At 36.2% G+C, this 26,906-nt stretch overlaps 1 protein-coding gene across 1 annotated transcript in view; it reads left to right on the top strand.

Annotated features, from left to right (window-relative positions):
- Window positions 1-26,906, top strand: part of LOC150078055 (amidophosphoribosyltransferase-like) — a 55,350-nt gene that overhangs the window by 21,285 nt on the left and 7,159 nt on the right. The window contains exons 5-7 of the mRNA XM_090384446.1: window positions 8,874-9,001; window positions 20,065-20,286; window positions 24,738-25,014. Coding sequence (XP_090240572.1) covers window positions 8,874-9,001; window positions 20,065-20,286; window positions 24,738-24,998 — 611 coding nt within the window. The 3' untranslated portion in view covers window positions 24,999-25,014. The remainder of the gene's footprint in view (window positions 1-8,873; window positions 9,002-20,064; window positions 20,287-24,737; window positions 25,015-26,906) is intronic.

The raw sequence follows: 26,906 nt of genomic DNA, 5'->3' as shown, positions 1-26,906 counted from the left end.
TTGATACTGTTGCACACAGAAGACTACTATATGATTTGGAGCAGTATGGCATTAAGGGCAAGTTGCTACAATGGATAGAAGGATGGTTGAGTGGGAAAAGACAGATAGTGGTAATCAGTGGACACTGATCTTCATGGACTATTGTTATTAATGTAGTCCCCCAGGGTTCGGCATTGGGCCCATTGTTGTTTTGTATATTTATCAATGATATTGATGAAGGTTAATATCAAAGTTTGCAGATGATACAAAGGTTGGCAGGGTTGTTAATGACAGTAAAGACAGTATGCTGCTGCAACAGGATCTGGAAATGTTGGGCAGATGGGCTGAGCAGTGGCAACTGAAGTTTAACATTGACAACTGCAAAGTACTGCATATGGGTAGCAATAACTCCAGAGAAATGTACCAACTAGGTGGTGTTACACTCGGGACAGTGGAGAATGAAAGAGACCTGGGGATAATTGTGCAGTCAGATATGAAGTTTTCTGAGCATTGCAGACAGGCTGCCAGACAGACAGGTCATGGGGTCTTGTCAATGATATACAGGAATTTTTCTAGCAGGGATAAGGAGGTGATTATCCCCTTGTATAAGGCAATGGTCAGGCCACCCACACCTTGAGTACCGTGTACAGGTCTGGAAGCCTCCTTTAAGGAAGGATGTAGAGTTGCTAGAGCGAGTACAGAGAAGGGCAAAAAGACTGGTGAGGGGAACAAAGGGGTCTCTTACAAAGAAAGGCTTAAGTTCTGCAAATTGCAGCATCTGGAGATTAGGCACCTGCAAGGTGATCTGATTGAAGTGTATAAGGCCTTGAATGGATTGAGCAGGCTCAATGCTGATGGGATTCTTCCTTTTCTTCTGATTACAAACCTGAGGGGGCATCAACTTAAATTGAGGAAAGACAGTTATCAAACAGATGTGCGGAAATTTGCTTTTAGCCAGTGGGTAGTTGATTGCTGGAACAAACTTCCATCTGTCATTGTGGAAGTTGATAGCTTAAATAAATTCAAGGAAGAAGTGGATAAACTTTTGGAGCGAATGGACGGGTGAAACAGGAAGTTTTTTTTTTTTTTTTGGCTGATTCTGTATAAGCTTGCTTTCTTGCATCATATGCCTCTACTAATGCTAATTCTCTACTGTGTAATCTCAACCAGATGGCTAATGAAGAGTACTTTTCAAGAGAGAAGACTGTTAGTTCAGCTAACAATTATTCAGCATTAAATGAATTTGCAATTAGTAAAAAAATCTCTGGATGAAAAATTATTATGTTTAAAAGTGAAGGAAGCACAAGGGGCTGTTGGTATCTATCTGTTTATAATGAAGGAAGCAGCTAAGAAGGGCACCAAACCTTTATCTGTAATGATAAAGGCCTCCTTAAACTCAAGTGAAATTCTAGAAAACTGGAATGTGCCATCTTCCATACACAATGGAGGTAGTGATCCAGACAACTATAGACCTGCACTTCTTACTTCAATGGAAGGATAAATTATGGAGTATATGATAAGGGTGCAGTGCTGAGTCTTCACTTTGATAGTAGGCGCCTCCGTAGCCAGGTGGGAAGGAGCAGCAGTGTGTAGCACATGCTTCTTGATTAGACCAGGGTTCGAACCCATCGCCACCAAATATGGAGGATGTGGAAAGGTCAGGGAATGACCACCGCATATCCCGGAGCAATATGGCCTTAGTTGCTAATGCTCCTAAAAACCAAATAACAAACAAACTTTGATAGTATTAACATTACAAGTATTAGTCATATAGTGGAAGGAAGCCATAGACTTTTGCTGCACTGGCCAAAAAAATATAAAAAGAATAATAAAATGAAATAAATAACTAAACAAAAATAAACAATCTCTGCGTTTTCCTCCTTACTTAGGTAACTGTATAGCCAATATCTGAATTTCCTCAAGCTATTTATCTCAGCTGTCTACGAAGGTAATTTATTCCACCAATTAACAACTCTCTGGATAAAAGAAAATTTTTTTACAATTCTCTCTAAATCTCTTTCCCCATAATTTTAATTTATGACTCCTAGTTCTTGAATCATTTTAATATTGAAAATTTCACTCACATAGTAATGTGATTATTAGTCACAACATGGTTTTATTAAGGGGAACCCTTGTCTGATTAATCTTATCAGGTATCACAAGGTGGTCACAGAGGAACTGGATGCAAAAAATAATTTTGATATAATTTACCTAGATTTCAGAAGGTTTTTGACACAGTTCCACATGAACTTATATACAATAAGTTGAAGTGATATGGCACTGGGGAGTTTATTGCTACTGTGGATAAAGAGATAGTTAATTGGTGAAAGACGAAGAGTAGTTATAAATGGGCAGTGCTCTGAATGGAATAGTATTAAGAATTGTGTCCTTCAGAGTTCTGTGCTGGGGGCTCCCTCTTGTTTATAATTTTTATTAACAAAATTATCAAAACTTGCTGAGATTTCATGTTAAAATCTTGCTGAGGTATTAAAGTTGGCATGGATGTTAAAATGCGAACCAGAGTGTGTTGCTACAGCAAGTCTTAAATTACACTGTCCTAGCAAAAGTCTTGGGACACTTAACTGAATATACAACAGGACATATTCATTCAAAGAAATTAATAGTGTGTTGGCTGACCTTTGGCCTCAATGACCACTCCAATGTGTTGTGGAAGATTTTATGGTACCTTCTGGAGACAAACTGTGGTATTGTACTCCAGTCCTACTCTAAAGCATTTCTGAGCTTCACTAACAAAGATGGTGCTATCTTGACCTTACCCTAATTCTGTTTTACAGTTCATCCCAAAGAAATTTAGTTGGGTTGGAGTGGGGAGCTCTATGCTAGAAACTACAGTGTGGTGATGTTATCCTTTTCAAACCATGTAGTCACTATTCTTGCTTGAGTTGTGGAGTATTGTTGTATTGGAAAGTGTAATTTACACTTCCATAAAATTGCCACAATGAAATGCATATAGAAATGTCCAGAAAATTAATGTAGGATACAGCATTCATGGTTCCATGTATTGCTGCCAGTAGTCCACATCACCAGACAAAGAAACCTTATTCTCCCAGTTTCACAGTTAGAACAACACAGTCAAGTAGTGGGTGTACTCCAGGCATCCCCCCCATATCCAAATATTTCTCTCAGCTTGGAAGAGTATATGTAGTGTGACTCATTGATCCACAGCAGTCCATATTTAGCATGCCTTGCACTTGTAATCAATGGTTTGCATTTTTTTTTTTTTTTTTTTTGTTATCAAAGGCTTGTGGGATGCAGTGTCTGGAAACTAGACACCTACAAAGAGATCTGATTGAGGTGTTTAAGGCTTTGAATGGATTGAGTAAGCTAAATGCTGATTGCATCCTTACTTTTGCTCAGACAACACACGAGGGGATAAAATTTTTTTTTTTTTTTTTTTTTGGTTGATGCTATGTAAGCCTTTTTGATTCCTTACATCATTTGCCACTGCTAATACTAATACTTTTCCATGAAAATCCATGTCATCCAGCTATCTCTCTGCTGTTGTGGAAACACTTACAAGTTTTCCTGTGACTGCTCACAACTTCAAAGTCGGATTCTCGATGGTCTGATTTCAATATGGGGTAATCACACTGGCTCCTTATCAACCAGTATATTATGGCTGTCTCTCATTTCTTGGACTGAGTGTTGCCTCTGAACCTCCATTGCCAGTTTTCAGTGTGATTGCTTAATTCCTGAGCATGCATAGATACGTATCCCATGTGACATCTCTGTTCTTCCTTTGAATCTCTAGCTCTTTCTGTATACTCATCATTCAGTGTATTTATTTAAAATTAATTTTGGGCTAATTGACTATCACCTTTATAGGCCAAAATGTTTGTATATTTTGTCACACACAAAATTCTGCAATCAGAGGGATTGGGGTATCCCATAACCTTTGGTAGAATAGTGTACAACTAGTCTGAAAAATAACAATTAAGCTTTAATACTTGTAAATGTCAAATTCTGCACCTGGCTCATGATAATACCAAATTAAATTATTAGCTTGGGGAATAGAACACTGAACACTGTGAAAAGTAAAAAAGAATCTTTGGGTCATTACAGTACATCAGTTCTCTCAGCACTGCACTTAGGCTGCAAAGACAATGCATAAGAAGCCTTGATATACAGGAATTTTATCAGTAGAGATAGAGTTAATTATCACTGTACAAATGAATGGTCTGACCACGCCTTGAATACTGTATCCAGTCCTGGAAACCTAACTTCAGGAATGATATCAACTTGTTTGAAAGGATAAAAAGGAAGACAACAAGATTAGTTGTGAATGCAAAGAAATGTTCTTGCATGAAAAGACTCCAGTTTTGAAAATTTTGGAAAATCAGATGCCTAAGGTTTGACAAAATTAATGATGTAAATAAATGTTCTCTTTCTATGATGACTCAAATAATGAGACATAGACCCAAATTAAGAAAAGACAATTGTAGACTGGTTGTAAAAAAAAATTATCCTTTATTTAAGAAAGTAATGAACTATTGGAAAAAGTTATTATCAAATGGCCTTGTAGAGTCTGTCTCTGGGCCTGTTACCATTTATTTTTGCTTAAAATATCTGTTAAGCTAATCTTCAATCTCCTACCCGTTCTACATCTCCATACTATCTTAAGTATGCTTCATGTACCATTGATTGGATATTTGTTTCCCCACATGTTTTCTTATTTCTTCATTTGTAATATGATCTTGTTATTGCTTCCATTGTTGGTTTCATTTATTTTTATTAAACTCTCATTTTTGAAGTTTTACACTTTTGATCAATCTCTTTGTCTTACCCAGCTGTCAACTCCATAAGTTACAATAGGCTTGAAACCTGTTATAAATAGCCAAATTATTTTCAGATTTCTACTTTGCTCTGAATGAATCTGTTTAACTGGCATCTGATCCCTCCTGCTCTACACAGTCCATTGTTTATTTCCATATCTAATCTTTCATCTTCGTTAAAGACTGTTCCTGGATACACAAACTTACTGTCTAGTTCCAGTTTTTGGATAATTGATCCACACTCTAAATATTCCTTGTCTTTCCCAACTTTCACAATAACTTTTGTTTTGTGTAACTGATCTTCACATCAAATTCTTTACAGTCTTTATTTAATTTATTTAGAGATTCATGAAATCTTGCAAGCCATTATTTAACATAAATAATGATCCAATTCTTATATCTTCCACACTAAACTTTTACAATAACTTAAATTAGTTTATTAAATGGTCCATGAAAATTGTAAAAGAAGTGGTGATAATGTACAGTCCTGCTGCCTCACTGCAGATTTGCTATTTTTATGCAAACTTTTTAGTCCCTTCAAAGATTATACCTTGTGCTATATTTTTAAAAAGTTGAAAGAGCAGATATACTTTATTGTATGCATTTTCAGGAACAACACCTAAATACAAATTATTTTTATATTCCCATGTCTTGTGAATATTTGATACTTGCAGAGATTTTACCTGACATGCTATCGAGTGAAACTTCTCTATAATTTCCATGCCCAGTTTTATTTCCCTTTTTATACACTAAGATTGTTTTTAGTCTTAGTCCTTCAGAAATGGTCCTAATGATGGCAATGTAAGTTAAATTCTGCTAAATATTTATGGTTGTGCATTTTGGAAAAAAGAAATCCAGGGGTCATACACACACAGACCAAAGGTCATGAAATTAAAGGTGGTTCAGGATGACAATGAATAGGGATTACAATACAAGCAGATATGAAGTTTTTTTTTGGCGAAAGCAGGCAGCTAGTAAGGCTCATGGATGTATAATAATTATATTAATATTAATATTAATAATTATATTATATTAATCATTAATTATTAATGATCTATAGGACCTTTGACAACAGGAAGAAAGGTGTTATTATTTCTCTTTACAAACAACTGTGTGACCTTGTTTGGAATGTAGCATTCTGGTATGGAGATCCGAGCATTCAGGCCTCCAGACCTGAATACAGCAAAAGGACATAGAACATCTAGAGAGGATCCAAAGAAGGGAGCTAAAGTGATTGGGAGTCTGTTTGCAACCCCTGGTTGGGAGTGCTGAGGGCTGCCCCTATGAAGAACATTTAAGTAGATGTACTTCAAAGCCTGGGATACTAGACAACCCAAGAATGACCTGATAGAATTGTTTAAGACTCTTAAAGGAATAAGCAGAATGAATAAGGGATATTTTCATGTTGGCACTTGATACAACATCAAGGGGACACAAATGTAAAATTTTGAGAAGCAATGGAAGATTAAATCTAATGAAGTTTATCTTTGGATATCAAGTTGTTTGTTGGAATAATTTGCGTCTCAAGGTAGTTGAAGTAGAGAGTCTGACAATGTTCAAGGAGGAATTCGAATGTTATTTTTCAGAAATGGGCAAATTGTAATTGACTCAAGAATTTTTTTGTTTTTTGGCTGCTGTAGAATTTTTTGCATCCCCTTGCATCATTTGGCTTAATTAATGCTAATAATACTAATACTAAGTTGTCCTTCGGAAAATTATTTGGATAATGTAATATCACATTATCCAAGATAGTATTTTATAATCACCATGATAGTATTTTCTCTTTATCTTTCAGCATTTCAGGTCTGATTTCATCTACAGTTAGTATAGTACATTTTCAGACTTGATATTTTCTGTGACCTTTTCTTTATTTTTGTGACCTCAGTAATAGAGATAGTTTCCAAAATTTTCCCTATTTCAATCTTTTCCTCTTTTACAGTGTCTTTAGCTCTTTCATTTAGAAAGTCATTAAAGATTTTATATCTAAAATATCCTCCTCTTCTGTTTTTATTTTGCCCTTATAATTTTAGATTACCTTATGGTTTCTCTTCCCCCATGTATGGAGCAGGAAATGAATGTGCAGATGATGCTGCAAAGCATCCTTCTAATATAGCCTCTTTTTTTTTTTTTTTTTGGTAGTTGTTGGCGCATCGACTTCTGTGACCATAATACACCTCCCAAGGTTTTTGCAGTACTTTGATCCAAGCCCGAGGCGGGATTCGAACCCGTGACCTTTGGGTTACCAGGCAGGCACTTTACCCACCCGGCTAGCCCAGTCGGCCTAATATAGCCTCAACAAATGATCTAGTCCCATATCCTGATTACAGACACAAAATTCAGAAAACATGCATGGAACAATGGACACTTCTGTGGAAAATGCAAACAAATAACAAGCTATTTCAAATAAAATCTGAACCACAATTATGGACTTCTAGCTTTCGTAAAAATAGAAAAGAAGAAGTAATCTTAGCCAGAATCCGAATAGGTCACACTCACCTCACACATCTCTATCTGCTTACAGGGAATGATCCTCCGCAATGTGCAAACTGCTCACATCCACTTACAGTAAAACATATACTTGTCGAATGTAGCTTGTTTAAGAACGCCCGACGAATGGCTTTTAGTTCCATCTCAGATCTGCAACAACCTTTGTCTCTCAATAGCATCATAGGCAAAGGAGCAAATCTCTCTGAATTATTTCTCTATTTAAAACAAATTAAAGTGTATGATTGTTTTTAACTGCTGTACAAGCAGGTCCCGTATGTAAAGTCAATTGATTTGGGAGGTGCAATATGGCCTAAGTTGCCCTTGCACTAAAAAAACACCACCACAACAACAACAACCATGTATGGAGATTTTAACCAAATACCAAAATATATTTTTCCATTTTCCTGTTTACATGTTTATCTTATCTTCCAAAAATCTTCCAAGATTTTTCTTTACCCTCTTTTATGTATATCTTATCTCTCTTGCACTTTTCTTTATATTGCAATAAGGTTTATTAATTTTAGAACTCTTCTATTTTATTTCTTTTATGAGCCACATGTATAGACAAATTTCATCGCTAAGCTTTCTATCTTAAATCTTGTCCAAACAGCTCTACTGGATAATACTTATCAGCCAATTAAACTTTCTTCCAAACCAGTTATAAAAACTATTGCTACATTTCTTGCAATATCTTACTTCCAGAATAAACTAATTTATGATTATTATTTACTGCAGTATTCATCATCTTGTCTGGTATATTTGCTATTCTAATATCATGTTGACCCATTTATTCTGCTGATTCCACTTATTTGCCACTTAAGTTCTAATGTTAATGGTACTTATGTTGATGATTTACATGATTATGCTTTTGTGTCATCATGCAGCCTTGATCTTGCCCCAAGTGATTTATATTTATTAGGACTCCTGAAGGAGCATTTGGCTGGAAAATGATTTGCAGTCCATGGTGATATGCAGCATGTTGTTGTTTTGTAACTAAAGGTGCTTGATACTGACTTCATCCATATTAAGTTAGATGCCTTCATGTTCTTGTGTGTCATACAGGAATTTGTATAGTATATTCCTTCACTTAGGGTGCTTAGTGCCTTATTTTTTGAAATACCATCATAATAAAGTAGTTCTTGCCACTTCAATAGAGTTACCCATCCAGTGGAGTTGTCCAAGTGTAACTTTTCAAGAACAGTTGGATCTTCAGTTATCAAATTAAACCAAGTGCTTATGGTGTTTTGACCTTTTACCAATGGGTAAAAGGTTAAAAAAAAACCTGCAATAGAAAATTACATTCATATAATATGCCATTGTTGGCATATTACATGAAATAAAAAAAAACTTAAAATACTTTTGTTAATAAAAGTTTTTTATATATTAAGCAAAACGATAAACACAAATGTTTTGTGCATAATTTTTTTAAAAATAAAGTAAGGTCCTATAATGATATTTTAACCTGAACGTAGCTATATATTTATGGCTGTTTATATATGGATATGTCTTTGATATAGCTGAAAATATGATATTTAATTTAAGAGTTGCTTTAAAAGGACAGGTTCCCCCCTCTATTTTTTGTATTCATTAATTGCAGCTGAAAATCTTTTCTAGGTCAGATGGTGTATACAGTTCGTCAGGAGTGTGGAAGACAACTGGCAAGAGAAGCACTTGTAGAAGCTGATGTTGTAAGTGCAGTTCCTGAATCTGCCACACCTGCTGCTTTAGGATTTTCTGCAGAGGTATCGAGAAAATTTATATCTCATAGTTTAATATGATTTGCACCTTATGGGAATGAAAAAAAAAATATCTAAAAGTTACTGTTGAGAGCACTGAATAGTACTGGTGAGGAAAGATCACAGAAAAAAATGTATCTGGTAAACTTCTTATTGTTTAATCTCTTTGAATAAGATTATTTTGTAAAAAAAAAAACTAATTATCCGAATTCGTTAATGCAATAATTAAGGTTATACTTTGTAGGGTGCAGTTTTTCTGCCTGAATATCAAGATACCTTAACAGTCAAATTAAAATAAAATCATAAAAAAAAGAAAAAGAAAATAAAGTAGCTCTTATCCTTAGTAGTGTAACTGCATAAGGAGATGCACTCCTACACGCTGACTGGGCTAGCCGGGTGGATAAAGTGTCTGCCTGGCAACCCAAAGGTTGTGGGTCCGAATCCCGCCTCGGGCTTGGATCAGAGTAAATGCAAAAACTTTGGGAGGTGCATTATGGCCACAGAAGACGATGTGCCAACAACTAACAACAAAAAAAAAGCATCCCTACATTCACCAAAGATAGTGCCACATCCACAAATTGAAATAAAATAAAGAGAGGGGACCCATCGACACTGTTTCTTCAGAGAACATCAAATTTTCGAAGCACATCAGCATATGATAGCAGAATTTCACTATGCCTGGTATGACTGTAATTGCAGTTGTTGCATTAATTGCTGTATTAGTGTCATGGTATAATTGGTCTTTTTTTTTTACACAGTAGTCTAGGAGATATAACCTTTTTCTTTTTAATAAAACTCTTTGAATAACTTTCAGGCTCAGAATGTAACTGATAACCTGACAGAAAGTTTCATAAACATCTGCCTTTAACTTATTTGAAGCTTTTTGGCATAGGCTCACTGAAACAGATAAGGTCACACATAGCCATCCAATGGACAGAGAAAGGCTGTGACTTTATGATGTGTCAAATATGGCTATTCAGTCAGAGTCAATTGAACATAGTAGTGCTGCACCAGAAGTATGGGCATGGTGTTTAGCCAACTTGCTGGAGAGTAATAGGCTGCTAAACATTAATCTCCCTCCCTTTCCATTCACTTAAAATAAAAGTTACACACAAAACTTAAGTTATTAAAAAATTTGTTAATACATACGTGCTAGCTTCCCATTTTTTCTAAAAATAGTGCCTTTTATAGTTTTACAGAAATTTACTTTTCTTCTGGGTTTTAATCAAGTTTGTTATTATGTATAATACCCATCATGGTGAGACACCATGAGTTAGATCTTTTACATGTTACATGACTATGTATTTTTCAAATACCTGTATGCATTATGTTTCTCAAATATGGATCTTCTACCAAATACAGTATATTGATGTTGGCTTGAAAGTTGCCTTTGCTCATAGTGAAAGGTGACATTTCACATTATCAGAAATATTTGTATGGATATTTTTATGAATTGAAGGTTACTGCACGTGGTGTTATACAGATATATTTGCTTTACACACTAGAATTTGCCGTCCTTCATTATAAGTCAGTTTGCATATTTTCTAGCCTTTAACACACTAATGAGTCTCTCTTCATCTTTAGCAGAGAGATCACTTGCTTGTCATACTTGTAGAAGCTGATGCTATAAGTGCAATTCTTGAATCAGCTATGCCTGCTGCTTTAGGATTTTCTGCAGAGGTATTAAGAAAATTTATCTTATAGTTAAATATGATTTGCACCTTATGGGAATAAAAAAAAATATCTAAAAGTTACTGTTGAGAGCACTGAGTAGTACTGGTGAGGAAGGATCATAGAAGAAAATGTATGTGGTAAACTTCTTTCTGATCATGAGGTATGATCAGAAAGTCCGGGTACTCAACTAATATTGGGAAAATGATGAGCTTACCAACTATTCAGATGGATCTCCTTTTAAGTAGTCTTCTTGACACTGTGTATACTGATTCCAATGAACACTTCTGCTACTTCTGGAAGCATTCCTTATAGGTTTCTTTTGGAATTGCTATTAGTTCCTGTGTCACATTCTGAATAATTTTTCCAGACAAAAAAAAAAAAAAAAAAAAAAAAAACATGGGGAGCTTAATCTGGTGAGTATGGTGGATGGAGAACCACAGTGATGGAGTGTGCTTTGCAAGAAATTCTTGAATGGAAAGTGCCATGTTTGCAGGGGTGTTATGATGCAGGCAAATTTTCTGAATCCCAATTTCTTCAAACAGCATATCTTCATTTGATGAAATGCACTTAGCATTAGTAGAGGCATTTGATGCAAGAAAGCAAGCTTATGTAGCATCAGCCAAAAAAAAAAAAAAAAACCACTTCCACTTCACCCCTCTGTTCGTTCAAAATACCTGTCCAGCTGAGCCTTAAACTTATTTAGGCTATCAACTTCCACGACAAGGGATGGAAGTCTGTTCCACCTACCAACCACCCGCTGGCTAAAGGCAAATTTCCGCACATCTATCCTACATCTGTCTTTCCTCAATTTGAATTTATGCCCTCTCAGGTGATTATTCTGAGCAAGAGGAAGAATCCCATCAGCATTGAGCATGCTCAACCCATTCAAGGCTTTGTACACCTCTATCAGATCACCTCGCTGGTGCCTAGTCTCCAGACACTGTAATTCGCAAAACTTAAGCCTTTCTTCGTAAGAACACCCCTTTGTTCCATTCACTAATCTTGTTGCCCTTCTCTGTACTTGTTCCAGCAGCTCTACATCCTTCTTGAAATGAGGCCCCCAGGTCTGTATACAGTACTCTAGGTGTGGCCTGACCATTGCCTTATACAAGGGAATAATCACCTCCTAATCCCTGCTAGAAAAATTCCTATATATCATTGACAATACACCATGAGCTACTCTTGCAGCCCGTCTGCACTGCTCAGAGAATTTCATATCTGCCTGCACAACCACCCCCAGGTCCCTTTAATTCTCTACCACTGTCAGTGTAGTACCACAGAGTTGATACGTTGCTCTGGGGTTGCTGTTTCCCATATGTAGTACTTTACATTTGTCAATGTTAAACTTCATTTGCCACCTCTCAGCCCATCTGCTCAACCTTTCCAGATCCTGTTGCAGCAGCATAGTGTCAGTAGTGTCCTTGACAACTCTGCCAACCTTCTTATCGTCTGCAAACTTGGACATTAAGCTTGATATACCACCATCAATATCATTTATAAATACAGAAAACAATAAAGGACCCAAAACCGAACCCTGAGGGACTCCACTAATAACATTAGTCCACGATGAGCAGTGTCCATTGATTACCACTCTGTCTTCTCCCCCTCAACCACCCCTTTATCCATAGCAGCAATTTGCCTCCAATGCCGCACTGCTCCAATTTGTGCAGCAGTCTTCCATGTGCAACAGTATCAAAAGCCTTTCTATGATCCAAGTATATAATATCAAAGTTATTCCCTGCATCCAGTTCTTTTGTGACTGCATCATAGTATCCAATCAAATTGGTCAGGCAAGACTTCCCCTTAACAAAACCATGCTGTGTCTGAGCTATAACTGAAGTCTTGTCTAGATGATCCTGCAGTGCTTCTTTAACCAGTGCCTCCATTAATTTTCCAGGAACAGAAGTTAAACTCACAGGTCTATAATTACTTGTGTCAGCCTTTGATCCTCCTTTGTGAATTGGGGTCACATTTTCACATCTCCAGTCCATGGGTACTTCCCCTGAGTCCAAGGAAGCTCTCATAATTATGGCTAAGGGTTTGCTTACTTCCTTTGCTGCCTCCTTTAATATAACTGGATAGATCCCATCCACCCCGGGTGCCTTTCTTGTGTTTATCTTCAACAATTTCTCCTCCACTTTACTCCCAGTTATTTCAAGATTCTGTAGCTTACTGCTAGAGTTGAATACACCTCTGGCATTCCCCTCGCTGAATAACTCCTCATGTGTGAATGTCGATGCAAAATATTCATTTAGTTAGTTAGCTACCTGAGCAGGATCATCAACAGTTGACCCATCGATATCAAGTGGACCAATGGGAAGCATTCAAGGAACTAATCTTGGAGGCTACCAGGCTTTACATACCAACTAAGAAATATTGTTCAAGGTTTAGGCCTAAATGGTTGTCAGATGAACTAATGAGACATGTGGCAAAGAAGAAAAATGCATGGGATACATACAAATTAATGGGTGACATGGAAGCCTATGATAGATATAAGTTGGTCTGTAACCAAGTCACAAAGGAGATTAGGCAGGCAAAGGCAGACTACGAAAAATCCTTGGCAAAGGATGCAAAGAAAAACAGAAAAGAGTTCTTTACATACTTGAACTTGAGAAGGAAAGGGATGAATCAGATTGGTCCACTGGATATTGATGGGTCAACAGTTGAGGATCCTGCTCAGGTGGCTAACAATCTAAACGAGTATTTTGCATCTATATTCACGCATGAGGAGTTATTCAGGAAGGAGAATGATGTAGGTAAAGTAAACATTGGCAGTGAGCTGGATGATTTTGTAATAACTGAGAGGAAAGTGGAGGAGAGATTGTTGAGGATAAACATAAAAAAGGCACCTGGGGTGGATGGGATCTATCCAGTTATTTTAAAGGAGGCAGCAAAGGAAGTATGCAAACCCCTAGCCATAATTATGAGAGCTTCTTTGGACTCAGGGGAGGTACCCATAGACTGGAGATGTGCAAATGTAACCCCAATTCACAAAGGAGGATCAAAGGCTGACACAAGTAATTATAGACCTGTTAGTTTAACTTCTGTTCCAGGTAAATTAATGGAGGCACTGGTTAAAGAAGCACTGCAGGATCATCTAGACAAGAATTCCGTTATAGCTCAGACGCAGCATGGTTTTGTTAAGGGCAGGTCTTGCCTGACCAATTTGATTGGATACTATGATGTAGTCACAAAAGAACTGGATGCAGGGAATAACTTTGATATTATATATTTGGATCTTAGAAAGGCTTTCGATACTGTTGCACATGGAAGACTGCTGCACAAATTGGAGCAGTGTGGCATTGGAGGCAAATTGCTGCTATGGATAAGGGGATGGTTAAGTGGCAGAAGACAGAGAGTGGTAATCAATGGACACTGCTCATCGTGGACTAATGTTATTAGTGGAGTTCCTCAAGGTTCAGTGTTGGGTCCGTTGTTGTTTTCGGTGTTTATGAATGATATTGATGATTGGATATCAAGTTTAATGTCCAAGTTTGCAGATGATACAAAGGTTGGCAGGGTCGTTAAGGACACTACTGACGCTATGCTGCTGCAACAGGATCTAGAAAGGTTGAACAGATGGGCTGAGAGGTGGCAAATGAAGTTTAACATTGACAAATGTAAAGTACTACATATGGGAAACAGTAACCCCAGAGCAACGTATCAACTCTGCGGTACTACACTGACAGTGGTGGAGAATGAAAAGGACCTGGGGGTAATTGTGCAGGCAGATATGAAGTTCTCTGAGCAGTGCAGACGAGCTGCAAGAGTAGCTCATGGTGTCTTGTCAATGATATACAGGAATTTTTCTAGCAGGGATAAGGAGGTGATGATTCCCTTGTATAAGGCAATGGTTAGGCCACATCTTGAATACTGTATACAGGTCTGGAGGCCTCATTTCAAGAAGGATGTAGAGCTGCTGGAACGGGTACAGAGAAGGGCAACAAGATTAGTAAATGGAACAAAGGGTTGCTCTTACGAAGAAAGGCTTAAGTTTTGCAAATTAAAGAGTCTGGAGACTAGGCACCGGCGAGGTGATCTGATAGAGGTGTATAAGGCTTTGAATGGTTTGAGCATGCTCAATGCCAATGGGATTCTTCAACTTGCTCAGAATAATCACCTCAGAGGGCATAAATTCAAATTGAGGAAGGACGGATGGCGGATAGATGTGCGGAAATTTGCCTTGGCCAGCGGGTGGTTGGTTGGTGGAACCGACTTCCATCACTTGTTGTTGAAGTTGATAGCCTAAACAAATTTAAAGCTCAACTGGACAGGTATTTTGAACGAACGGAGGGGTGAAATGGGAGTGGTTTTTTTTTTTTTTTTTTTGGCTGATGCTGAATAAGCTTGCTTTCTTGCATCATATGCCTCTACTAATGCTAATGCTAAAAATCTGATTCATTCCCTTCCTTCTAGAGTTTACATAAGTAAAGAACTCTTTGCTGTTTTTCTTCGCATCCCTTGCCAAGGATTTCTTGTAATCTGCCTTCGCCTGCCTAACCTCCTTTGTAACTTGGTTACAGATCAACTTGTATCTATCATAGGCTTCTGTGTCACATGTTAATTTGTATGTATCCCATGCATTTTTCTTCTCTGCCATATGCCTCATTAGTTCATCTGACATCCATTTAGGCCTAAACCTTGAACAATATTTCTTAGTTGGTATGTAAAGCCTAGTAGCTTCTAAGATAAGTTCTTTGAATGCTTCCCATTTTGAATTTGCTGTTGGTAACATCATCAGTTGATCCCACTGTATAGAATTTAAATACTGTCTCAGTCCATCGTAGTCACCTTTACGAAAGCAAAAACCCTTTCCTTTACCCCTAATGGTAGTTACCTCTTTGAGTAAATCCCACTTCAGAACACTGTGATCACTGCCACCTAGTGGTTCATTTATCTGCAGATTCTTAATGCATGAAGAATCACTACTAATAATCAAATCAAGAGTATTACTCCCTCTAGTTGCCTCCCTAACATGCTGATGTAGAAAACAATCATCCAATAAATCCACAAAAGCCTTGCTAGTGTGTGAGTGACCAGCCCCCAAATTCCAGTCAATATCTGGGAAATTAAAATCCCCCATTATAAGACTCTCTGATTTACTAGCCCACTCGATTTCTCTGTACAGTTTCTTATTATACTCATCAGAGTCATTAGGCCTATAGCACACTCCTACTCTCAATTTTGATCTCCCAATGCTTATGTCACACCAAACTGACTCGACACTGCACTGTCCAGCGATGTCGACTGGCTTCGCTTCCTTGGATTTTATGTGTTTCTTAACTAATAGCATAACCCCTCCTCTCTTCCTATCCTGTCTATCCTTTCTGTAGACATTGTACTCGCCAAATTCCAGTTCTGCATTCCTTATATCTGTGTGACACCACGTCTCTGAAATCCCAACAAAATATCTGCCTTTGATGTTTTGAGCAATACCTCAAATTCATCAAATTTATTTACTAAACTCCTAGCATTGGTGTGAACGCAAGTATACATGCACTTGCTCTTCCTCTTAGCCACCCTAACACAACCCATGTGTTTACTTGTACCCCCATGATTCCCAGCAGTCTCTGAAATATCCTGCATCTTATTTTCCAGGCTGCTTCTCATTCCAATAGAAGCAGTGCAAGAATCACTTTCTCCTCTACCAGTGGCTACTGTTAATCTATTAGTCCTTATACCCCCCCCCCCAATCTTTTGGGGCAGTTTTCCGACCCACCTAACACTACCTCGATAGCATCATCAAACATTCTTGCACTCTTTCTATTTAAGTGTATCCCATCCCTGTAGAAGCAGTCTCTCCTGTTAACAAGTACAGACCAGGCTGAAAAAAAATTCTACCCCTCGAGCCCTGCACAATCTTTCCAGGGCCGAATCGATCGACAGGGCTCTCATCATATACTCCTTCCTATTGTGTCTGGGCAGAATTGCAGACACTTTCAAATTCAACTCTAATTCACGGCTTTTTTTCATCAGTGACCTGTACTTGTTAAGTAATTCCGCCGGTCTCCTACTCTTAATATCATTAGTTGCCAACGTGTACAACTATATCACCTTTTGTTCCCTTAAAAGATGATATCCGCTCTACAACGTCATCAACCTTTGCCCCTGGCAGACAGACCCTGGTCCTGTTCCACCTATCCTTTTTACAAAGCATGTTTCCCGTTTCCCTGACAATAGAGTCACCAACGACTACTAGTTCCTTTGGGACCAGCGCATTCTGCCTTGGGGGTTGCCGCTGTGTTGCGCGATGACCAAGTGCAAGCTCTGGCATTGGTGTGGGCAGCTGAGAGCTTGATGGGCCCCTCACTTGTAATCCTTCGAGGGCATCCACCCCTGTCCTTCAAGCTCTCATATAGGCCCATAACAACACTGAGTTGTCGCCTGATTTCCTTACATTCCTTGCATCGCGCACATACAAAGACATCCCCCATGGCAGTATCATGTCCCATACCTGACTGCTCTGCAAACATCAAGCAAATAGTGCATCTTAAAAGGCTGTGATTCAGAGGGCAACTGCCCCCCCCCCTCAATTCTCCCCTGAGCCACAGCATTCCCATTAGCTTGAGCCTTTTGCTTTGCTGCTCTTTTTTGAGTCATGATTTCGATTTACTTTCAATAAAATTTCAATTTCAGTACAAAATTAAATCCTAAACTTGTATCCCAACACAGTTATAACGCTATATTTATGTTTCAGTAACGAGTGATATGCCGACCGGGCTAGCCGAGTGGGTAAAGTACCTGCCCGGCAACCCAAAGGTCGCGGGTTCGATTCCCGCCTCGGGCTTGGATCAAAGTACTGCAAAATCCTTGGGAGGTGCAATATGGCCACAGAAGCCGATGCGCCAACAACTACCAAATCAAAAAAAAAAAAAAAAAAACGAGTGTTATCTACGAAATCTACGAGTGTTATCTATGAAATATTTGTTTCAGTAACGAGTGTTATCTACGAAATATTTGTGTTTCAGTAACGAGTATTATCTACGAAATCCCTTTATATAACTTCCGTATCAAGTTATGTATTAATTATTTATTTTTACTAATTATTTATGTTACGTAACTTAAGTGGTTATATGTATAGTTAAAAGTACAATTTAATTGCCAATGAAGTTCGACAAGATTAATAGATTTAATTGATTAATTTTCGCGTAACAATGGCGGCTATTTACGAACGGTAAACACGTGGATTTGATACCCTTTCCGATACTAAGTAATACCTACAAAATCTCTATCTAAGTTACTTTAAACTTATGTACCGTAAATAGGAATATAAAGCTACTCTAGAAAATAAGTTAATATGTCAATTTAAACTAATAAAGCAGAAAATAAATCAGAAAAAACTTCTCTGTTCCAAGAGCGGCAGAAAGGCACATCCACACAGGCCAAATGTATGAGTCCAATGTTTCTGCCATCCTTCAAAAACATGGTTGATGCCATTTTTTGACATGTATTTGAGAATTGCCTCCAATGCCTTTACAATGTCTGATGACTGGAAATGTTTTCCTCATAACTCCTTGAAATTTGTAAATAAAATAAATCACAGGGTGCAAGGGCTGTAGGGCAGAAGAGCAACACATTTGACATTAATGCTGGCTAAGAGTACTCGATGACAGTATGAGCAATATGAGGGCTTGCATTGTCATGATGCAGCATGCACCTATCTGTGTGCAGTTGTGGTAGTTTGCGAAAAATGTAATTGCACAAAGTGTGCAGTAAATTCTGTAGTTAGGTCTCATAACAGTTGTATGACATAGCACAACATGCTGGTAAACTATTCCTTGAATATCAAAAAGTGGGATGATCATAACTTTTCCTGCAGAAGCCACAACTTGTTCTTTTTTCAGTGTTGGCAATGACGTAGACTTCCAAACAGAGCTTTGTTGCTTACTCTCTAGGTCGAAATGACGAAGCCATGTCTCACCCCATGAGGTTCTGCACAAGGTTATCACCTGTGCAGAACCTCACCATCTTCAGTAACCATTCATTGCAGCTCCTGACAAACCTCCGTGCAAATTTGCTGTTGCTCAGGTGTGATTAGTGTCAGGAACTCAGCATGCACAAACACGTGTCATATAAATAATCATGGAGAATATTGTATGTGCTCCCTACTGATATTCTCATTATCTCTGCCTGTCGCCTTTCTGTTATACAACGATCTTCTCTCACGATTACAGAAGCAGTGTTTATGGTTTCTGTGGTGACAGCACTAGTTGGAGTTCCAGGACCACTGATTTTTGTGATTAAATCATGTCTGTCTTTAAACATTCTATACCACATGCAAACTGTGTTATGTGAAAGTGTAGATTCACCATAAGCCTCGTTTAGCATTTCATATGCTTTGGCTGATGTTTTTTTTTTGAGATGGAAACAAATTTTGAGAGCAGCATACTGTTCCTCACATGTTATATCCATTGTTACATATGCTAAACTGAATGGGCATAAACTTGACCAACTGCTGAGGTCACACCTTGTACATGAGTCAGCTATGCAGATGCTATATGATGCAGCTTGATTTGTTCTTAAATTCTGTAGCTTAGCTAGAAATAGAAATTCATAAAAAAATGTGATCATTCTTTATGGAACAGCCCTCATAAATAAAATAAATAAATAAATTTGCATTTATTCTCTAGATGGCCAAGGCTAGAAAAAAAGTTGACAAGTTCATAGTGCATTCTCAGTAGAATAGCGAGGATTTTTGACACCTGTGGCCAAATATCAAATATGCACTTTTGATATTCATTAATTTTTAATTAAATTATTACATACTACTATATAAATGGAATTTAATTATTAAATAATGTAAAAACAAATTATCAAATAAACCTGTCATTAAATTCTTATTCAAAAGCCTGTAACTTTTTTTTATATAAAATACAGGCTTTTATAATAATTAATTGAGATAATAACAGTTGTAGTCATTATTTTTAAAATGAATTATAAATTCAGTTATTCTAAGTCTTTCTTTTTTAACTCCATTTAACACCCATGGCTGGGCCACAGTTACCGTACGTTTTGCCATTGTGTGCATACCACATTGCGAATAATTCATCCACTCTCTCTTGAATCCAGACCTCTCCAAATGAATAGTAAGTGAACAAATCGCTACACACAGAAGACACCATAAATCTGACTTTCTTAAATTATATATTATGTTAAATGTATTGTATTTTATGCTAATAATTGTTTTTCATTTTTAAATTGTTATATTTAGGAATTTTTAAAAAACAAATGTTTAAATTTTTAAAATTTACTTACAGCATATAAACTGTGATTTTGATTTTATTTATAGAATTGAGAAGTAAAATTATGAAGGATGTATCATAATTTATCTTAAATGGTTTTGCTTTAGTCTTTGAGATTTTTTTCTTCATTAAACTTGAGTCTCATATTTTCAGTCTGGTATTCCTTATGCCGAAGTTTTATGTAAGAACAGATATGTGGGTCGCACTTTTATTCAACCTACCCAAAGACTTAGGCAGCTTGCAGTGAGAAAAAAATTTCGGCCGCTTAGTGATAATGTATATGGGAAAAGAGTTATTCTCATTGATGATTCTATTGTACGGGGAAATACCATTAAGGCAATTATTGAGATGCTTAAAGCAGCTGGAGCAAAAGAGGTAAAGCTTTCATACAAAATGTATAGTTTTTGTTTTGATATATTTTCAGTATATTTTTATAGATGGCTCCTTATATATTAAAAATATATAAGCAGCCATTTATGACATTGCAGTTTAATTCCTTTTTATTACTTTTGTTATTATCTTTATTCATTTGTTCAGTGCACAAAGTGATATGATATGTTTCATTACAAATAATAAATTTTAAATTGAGCAGCTGTAGTTTGATAAATTTTAATAAAAATGATTTTTAAATAGTAGCAAATACAGATTTTTATTCTTACGAATTTCCAAAGGTAATGAAGTTCCTTTGATTACTAATTAGTAATTAAGAAAAAACATCAAAGGTTAACATTGGAACTGTGTAATGAAAATATCAGAATAATTATTTGAGTACAATCTCAAAAAATGCTGATATCATGAAAGTTATAAGAAAATTGCACAGCCTAAGAACATTTACAAATTGTAACTTACAGTGATTAATTAAACAAAGAAGTTAGTAATCTGTCATTTATATTTTGACCCATATGATTTTTCTAAATTATTCTCAGTATGCATAATCTCTGAGTATTTTTGTTTTTTCAGGCTGTATGAAACTTGAGCTTATGTCAACCATCATTCTTCTGTTCTGTTTCATTTTTTACACAAAGATTTACTTTTTAAATCCATAGCTACATTATTAAAAGAGAATATTTTACAATTTCCCTTATAAGTTGCACAGGGATTTCACTTCAAAGCTTCAAACATCTGTATGGTACATAAATGTACAATACAGCTGTTTGATTTTCAAGTTTTGTGTATTTATTTATTTATTTTAACTAATGTATTTTATTTTTAATTTTTTTTATGTTATTCAAATTGATTTATGGGATGGGGAAGTTTGTCATTGGGTCACAGGATTATTTACTTTTTGCAGGCAAAATTAGTATCTGTTTGATAATTGACAATAGAAAACTTAGTTTGTTATCCTTGTGATTCTTGTTTAAAATATTAAGCTGGCATTCACTGTATATACATGATCAATGAATATGAAAGGCTAAAATACTGTTCCATTTATATATATACACAGGGTGATTCACTATCAGTGCGACAGACTTGCAGGAGGTGTAGGGGGCACAAAAAAAAAATCCTATATATATGAGGTGTGTAATTTTATTTTTATTCAAAGTAATCAGCACTTATCACACCATTCTAAAATTTTTTGAAAAAACTTAGCGAATGCATTTCAGAGGTTACATTTTCTTTTGTATATGCCCTCAACATACTAAAATCTCTTTCCTTTGAGGGCAGTTTTTGCCTTGGGAAAGAGGAAAATGTCTGCTGGTGCTAGATTGGGAGAGCAGTGTGGATGGTCGATCTGTACAATACTGTGATTTGTCAGAAATTTCTTCGTAAGTGTGGAATGAGCGGGGCATTATCATGCAATGAGACCAGCTGCTTTTCTCTTAAAATTGTGTCCTCATCCGGGTAATGTACCTCAGTAGTCTCTGAAGCACCTGTATGCAGAATGCAGCATTGACTATCTTCCCTTCAGATACAAATTCCTTGTGAATCATATCCTGTTTGTCAAAAAACATTCATATACAAAAAACCAGGATGAAGGTAATGGTCAGCATTACCTTCATCCTGGACTTCTGCAAACAAAACCTTTTGGAACTTGGTGAGATTTTGAAGTCCAGTGCATGCTCTGTTTCATCTCTGAGTGTACTGAAACACCCAACACTCATTTCCAGTGATAATAAGTTGAGGAAATTAAGAATGCCTTGGATGAAATTTTCGCATGATCACACTCTTTGTTGCTTCCACTCATCCGTGAGGCTGTGCAGCAAATTTTGCACAGACCTTCCTTTCCCTTAAATCTTCATGCAGAATTGATGAATCATCTCTTTATTCATATCCAACTCATCAGATCAGCCATCATTCTGAGAGTCTAACTATTGCCACAATTTCCAAAACATTTGCAACTCTGTCCTCTTGACAGATGCCCACTTCTTGGGCCATCACAAAGATCTTCATGTCTGTCTTTGAATTGCTTATACCCTTCAAACACACTGGTACAGCTTAATGTTTCTTCACCATAAACAATTTTTTAAATTTCATACATTTCTGTTGCAGATATTCTCAGTTTAAAGCAAAATTATATATTAATTTGTTTCTCCATTGCAAAATTGGGACATGGAACATTAATGCTACTAACAAAACTGGTTGTTACTTGCAACCTGTCAGCCTACTGGACAATCTCTGTACCACCATCTGTTGGAGGAAGTTTGAACTATGACATACTACTTCCATTTGTTTTCAGCCTCATCAAACATGACTGCAACAACACCAATCCAGGAACTTTGTTTGTGTGTGGCCTTTCGCAGTTGGTAGATCAATTTTGATACAGAATTATTTAGAGATATATTATTAAACTACTTTGGGAGACCTGGCTTTTCTTTTTCATATGCATCATTCAACTTATGGAATTAATTCTACTTCTCAAAGCAGTGGCATTAATATCATAATGTTATAATAGATCATATTTTGAGTTTCACAGAGTTAAGTCTCACTTCTATAGAATCAAGGCCTTCATCTAATCTTGATTGCCCCTCTCCTGACTACTACTACTGCTGCTGTGACATGTTTTTAGCTTCATTTAAAGCTTTTTTCTACTCTTTTTTTTCCACCCTGCTGTGGATACTTTTAGTATGGTACATGCAAATAACTATGGGAAGTAATAAGCATTATATGGTGTTATTACAGATAAGATAACCAGTTTATAAATAACATACACGTATAAGTTATAAATCCAGTTTAATGTAAGAATACAAATATATACTAACAGTAGCTTTCGAGACGCGTGTCTCTTCATCAACTGACATTTATCTTACATTAAACTGGATTTATAACTTATACGTGTATGTTATTAAAAACCATGGACCCCAGTACACCAGGCTCATTCGTTACAGTTTATAAATTATAGCAGATGGCAATTTCCCCCCTGCCCCTCTTGTTTCCTATCAACGTAAAGTGTAGCAGCTACTTTCCAATTAGCTTGGAATTTATCATTCCTTTTGCCACTTGCACACTAAGCATTCATATACAAGTTATGTTAACATAACTTGTATATGAATGCTGAGTGATTTGATATACTGATAACAGCATATAACAAATAAATAAACTTAGCTTTCATCATTAAATATGATATTAAGTATCCCTTTAACTTAATTTACTTTTAGTAATGTGAGTATTTTATTCCACTCTTTGTGATGTCATAATCTTTGTACATTAAAATCCAAGTTGTCATTAAACTGTCAGAATATCTCTGTCCTTGGGTTAGACTACAGTGAACTAGGCTTTTCATCTGTACATGATAATTAATGTAACTAGCATACTCTTATAATATTTATTGTCAGTTAAAATATTTTTGAGATAGTGCTCACAGTTCATAAGGCTGACCATGTACCATTCAATTAGTAAATGCAGTAGAGCACAATATAACCACATTTAATATTTTTTAATTTCCTGGTACAGCACTTTTTCATAATATCCTAGAAGCTTCAGCAGTGAGACATATTTCTCTTGAGTGTAACAGATAATTGGATTTAGCAGACAGGCCCTTCCCTCATATAGTCCATTTAAGTGAAGTTTTATTGTAGATTTTTTTTCAGTTGAGTTCAAGAGAAATACATCAAACCTAAGGGATTTGGGGTGCTATGACATGTGTTAAGTTGTTTAGCACCTTTTTTCTTTATATAATGAGTCATAATCAGTACCATTTACCTATATATAATGTAGATGTATTCATTCCCAGAACTGAGGGGAATTTCAGCTAAGGATTGTTTTCCCTGAAGACAGGATACTGTTGCTTTGGGTCCAATTGCAATTTCTGAATCAATGTTTCCTTACAGCTGTGTCCAGTTAATTGCTTCAGTATCCCAATAAGCTAAAAAAAGTTGCTCATGCTGTGAAGGCAATCATTCCATAAATGTATGGTATTCAAACTCATAATAGGTGCTTTCAGTGAGTTTGAATATATCATTTAACATCCTGAAAACAATTCAGGGCACTTTTTATTCTTGTGAAAACCATAAACTGAGATTATAAGTTGTTTTAAGAGTATTATAATAATTTCTTTTCTGACAGTCCATATTATTAATATGTAATTTTTTTCTAAATTTGTAATATTATTATTATTATATAATAATAATAATAATAATAATAATAATAATAATAATAATAATATGTCTCCTTTTGATAAATATTACTTTAATATAATTTGTTTGCCTTAATAAGCATTATATTTATTAGATATGCTGTAATTAAACAGTATCATAAAAATTGCTAAAAGTTATGTGGTTCAAGTTGAAGTTATATGCTCAACTAAAGCACATAAAATTATGTATTTAACAATTAAGTTAATATTTATTAAAAATTTCTAATTTCTGTTTATTCTTTTAATTTCACAGGTTCACCTCAGAATAGCTTCTCCTCCTCTCTACCATCCCTGTTACATGGGAATTAACATTCCAACACGAGAAGAACTTATTGCTAATGAAAAAGATTCTGCTCAATTAGCAGCCTCACTTGGTGCTTCTAGTTTAGTACATCTTTCTGTAGATGGCTTAGTCAGCTGTGTGCAGAAAGGAGCTGATAAAAAAAACAACAAAGTTATTGGTCATTGCACCGCGTGTCTCACAGGACAATACCCCGTGGAGCTAGAATGGTAAACCAAACAATAAACTGGTAAGGTTACATTAGATATTTTTAAAATCTAAAATAAATAAAATAATTTTTATTCCTGTTTAAAGTGATTCCATTTTATTTCAGTATTATATAAAGGAAAGATGGTAAAATTTTAATGGAGAAACAAACAATCACAGATGCTTATAAAAGCAGTGATTTTTTTGATGAACTAAGGATACTATTTCTGCTCTTATGCCTAGGAGATATGTGTGAAAGTAATTGGGATACATCTATTTTTTCCTTTCTCTTTTATCTAATGATATTGTCCAGTGTGCAGGAGCATGTTTCAAGTAATTTGCAACCCCATATGGCAATATAAAGCTAATTGTAATATTTATATAGTTAAAATGCAGTTAAGCTTACGGTCGGATGAGTGAACGCGAAACTACATGGCTTGCTGTTTGTGTTATAGAGGAGGTGGAGTTGCTTAATTCTGATTGGTAGGTCATTATTTAATGTCAGTGTACGTATAATTTTGTGTGTTTCTTATTCGCTTTTATGTGTTGCACTTTTTTTTATCATGTGACTAGTTCTCTTTTCAGATCGTGACGTTATCACTGACCATTCATTTTCTATAATTACAGCTTGATTCTAGTTGAAAGATAAGTTGAATTTTTGTTTTCTTAGTTATGTATTTTTAAAAAAGTTAAGTTGGCTTACAGCACTAATTTGCGACGGAATTAAGCAAAAGAAGTGTGGGTTTTGTAATAGAATTTCATTAGTGAAAAAAGGTTAGGCTTTTATGCCACTTCAGGATGGGGTCAGAATGCATTTACTGGGATGAGCGTGATTTTTATACTCTGTAAATTGTTTTAAACTGTTAAGTAATTTTAAATGCTTTAAACTGTTGTGCACGCATTAAAGCAGAAAGATAAATTGGGAAATGAGTTTTACCCCACTTGGTGCTCATTTAAATCGGGAAGTGAGTGGCCCCGGGTGCCAAGTGAATCTTGAGGCCAAGTGACCTTCTGTGCTATTTCTACTGCGATTCATAGAGGGTTTTTCTAGAGTGACTGAGTTTTTCCTTGTTTATTTTGGTTTAAAAGTCTTTCTGTTAATTAGCTCTACTTTTTAAAAGCATAAAAAGAGAGCCAGAAAAAGGAAAGTACCTTTTTCTTTATTATATACTAACTGTACTAACTCCTATGCTTGGCCACAAGTGACACTGCTTCTGCCTCCCTGTGGCGAGGCCTGTAACCTGGGTGGAAAAGGTAATCCCTCAGGGCAAAAAGGAGCCGACGTGGATAAAGAAAATTATCCAACCTTAGAGCCTTTGAGCTCAAATACCATAGATTGGTATAATTCTGATGAAGGTAGTGCACAACATAAGTGCTTAAAAAAAGCCAGTCACCAACCTGGGTATCCAACTTTCCTGATTATCCATTCCTTAACTAGTCGACCAGTGAGCAAACTCTCCATTTATAATACAGAGATATTTAAAAAATGCTGCTGGATCACCTAAAATGATCAAAAGGTTACAGTCAGGGGATTTACTTGTGGAAACTACACAGTCGAAAGATTCAGAATTGTTAAAGGTGACAACATTTGGTGGAATTCCCATTAAAATCTCTCCCTACACAACCCTAAATAGTTCCAAAGGTGTTATCTCTAAGTGGGATCTATTGAATGTAACAGAAAAGGAGCTTGTGCAAGAACTAAAAGATCAAAAGGTCATACAAGCTAAGAGACTTCTGACTCGTGAGGATGGCAATCTCATTCCAACCCATAGTGTAATACTCACATTCAGTAATCCAAACTTACCAAATACTGTTAAAGCTGGTTATCTAAATTGCCATATCCGCCCCTATATACCAAATACAATACGGTGTTATAAGTGTCAGAAGTTCGGACACTTTCAGACATGTCGAAGAAACACAATATGTCCAAAATGT

The sequence above is a fragment of the Mastigoproctus giganteus genome, chromosome 11, assembly GCF_048544385.1.
Source record: "Mastigoproctus giganteus isolate SK-2022 chromosome 11, ASM4854438v1, whole genome shotgun sequence".
Taxonomy (NCBI): domain Eukaryota; kingdom Metazoa; phylum Arthropoda; class Arachnida; order Uropygi; family Thelyphonidae; genus Mastigoproctus; species Mastigoproctus giganteus.
This window is presented reverse-complemented; position numbering and strand designations above follow the sequence as displayed.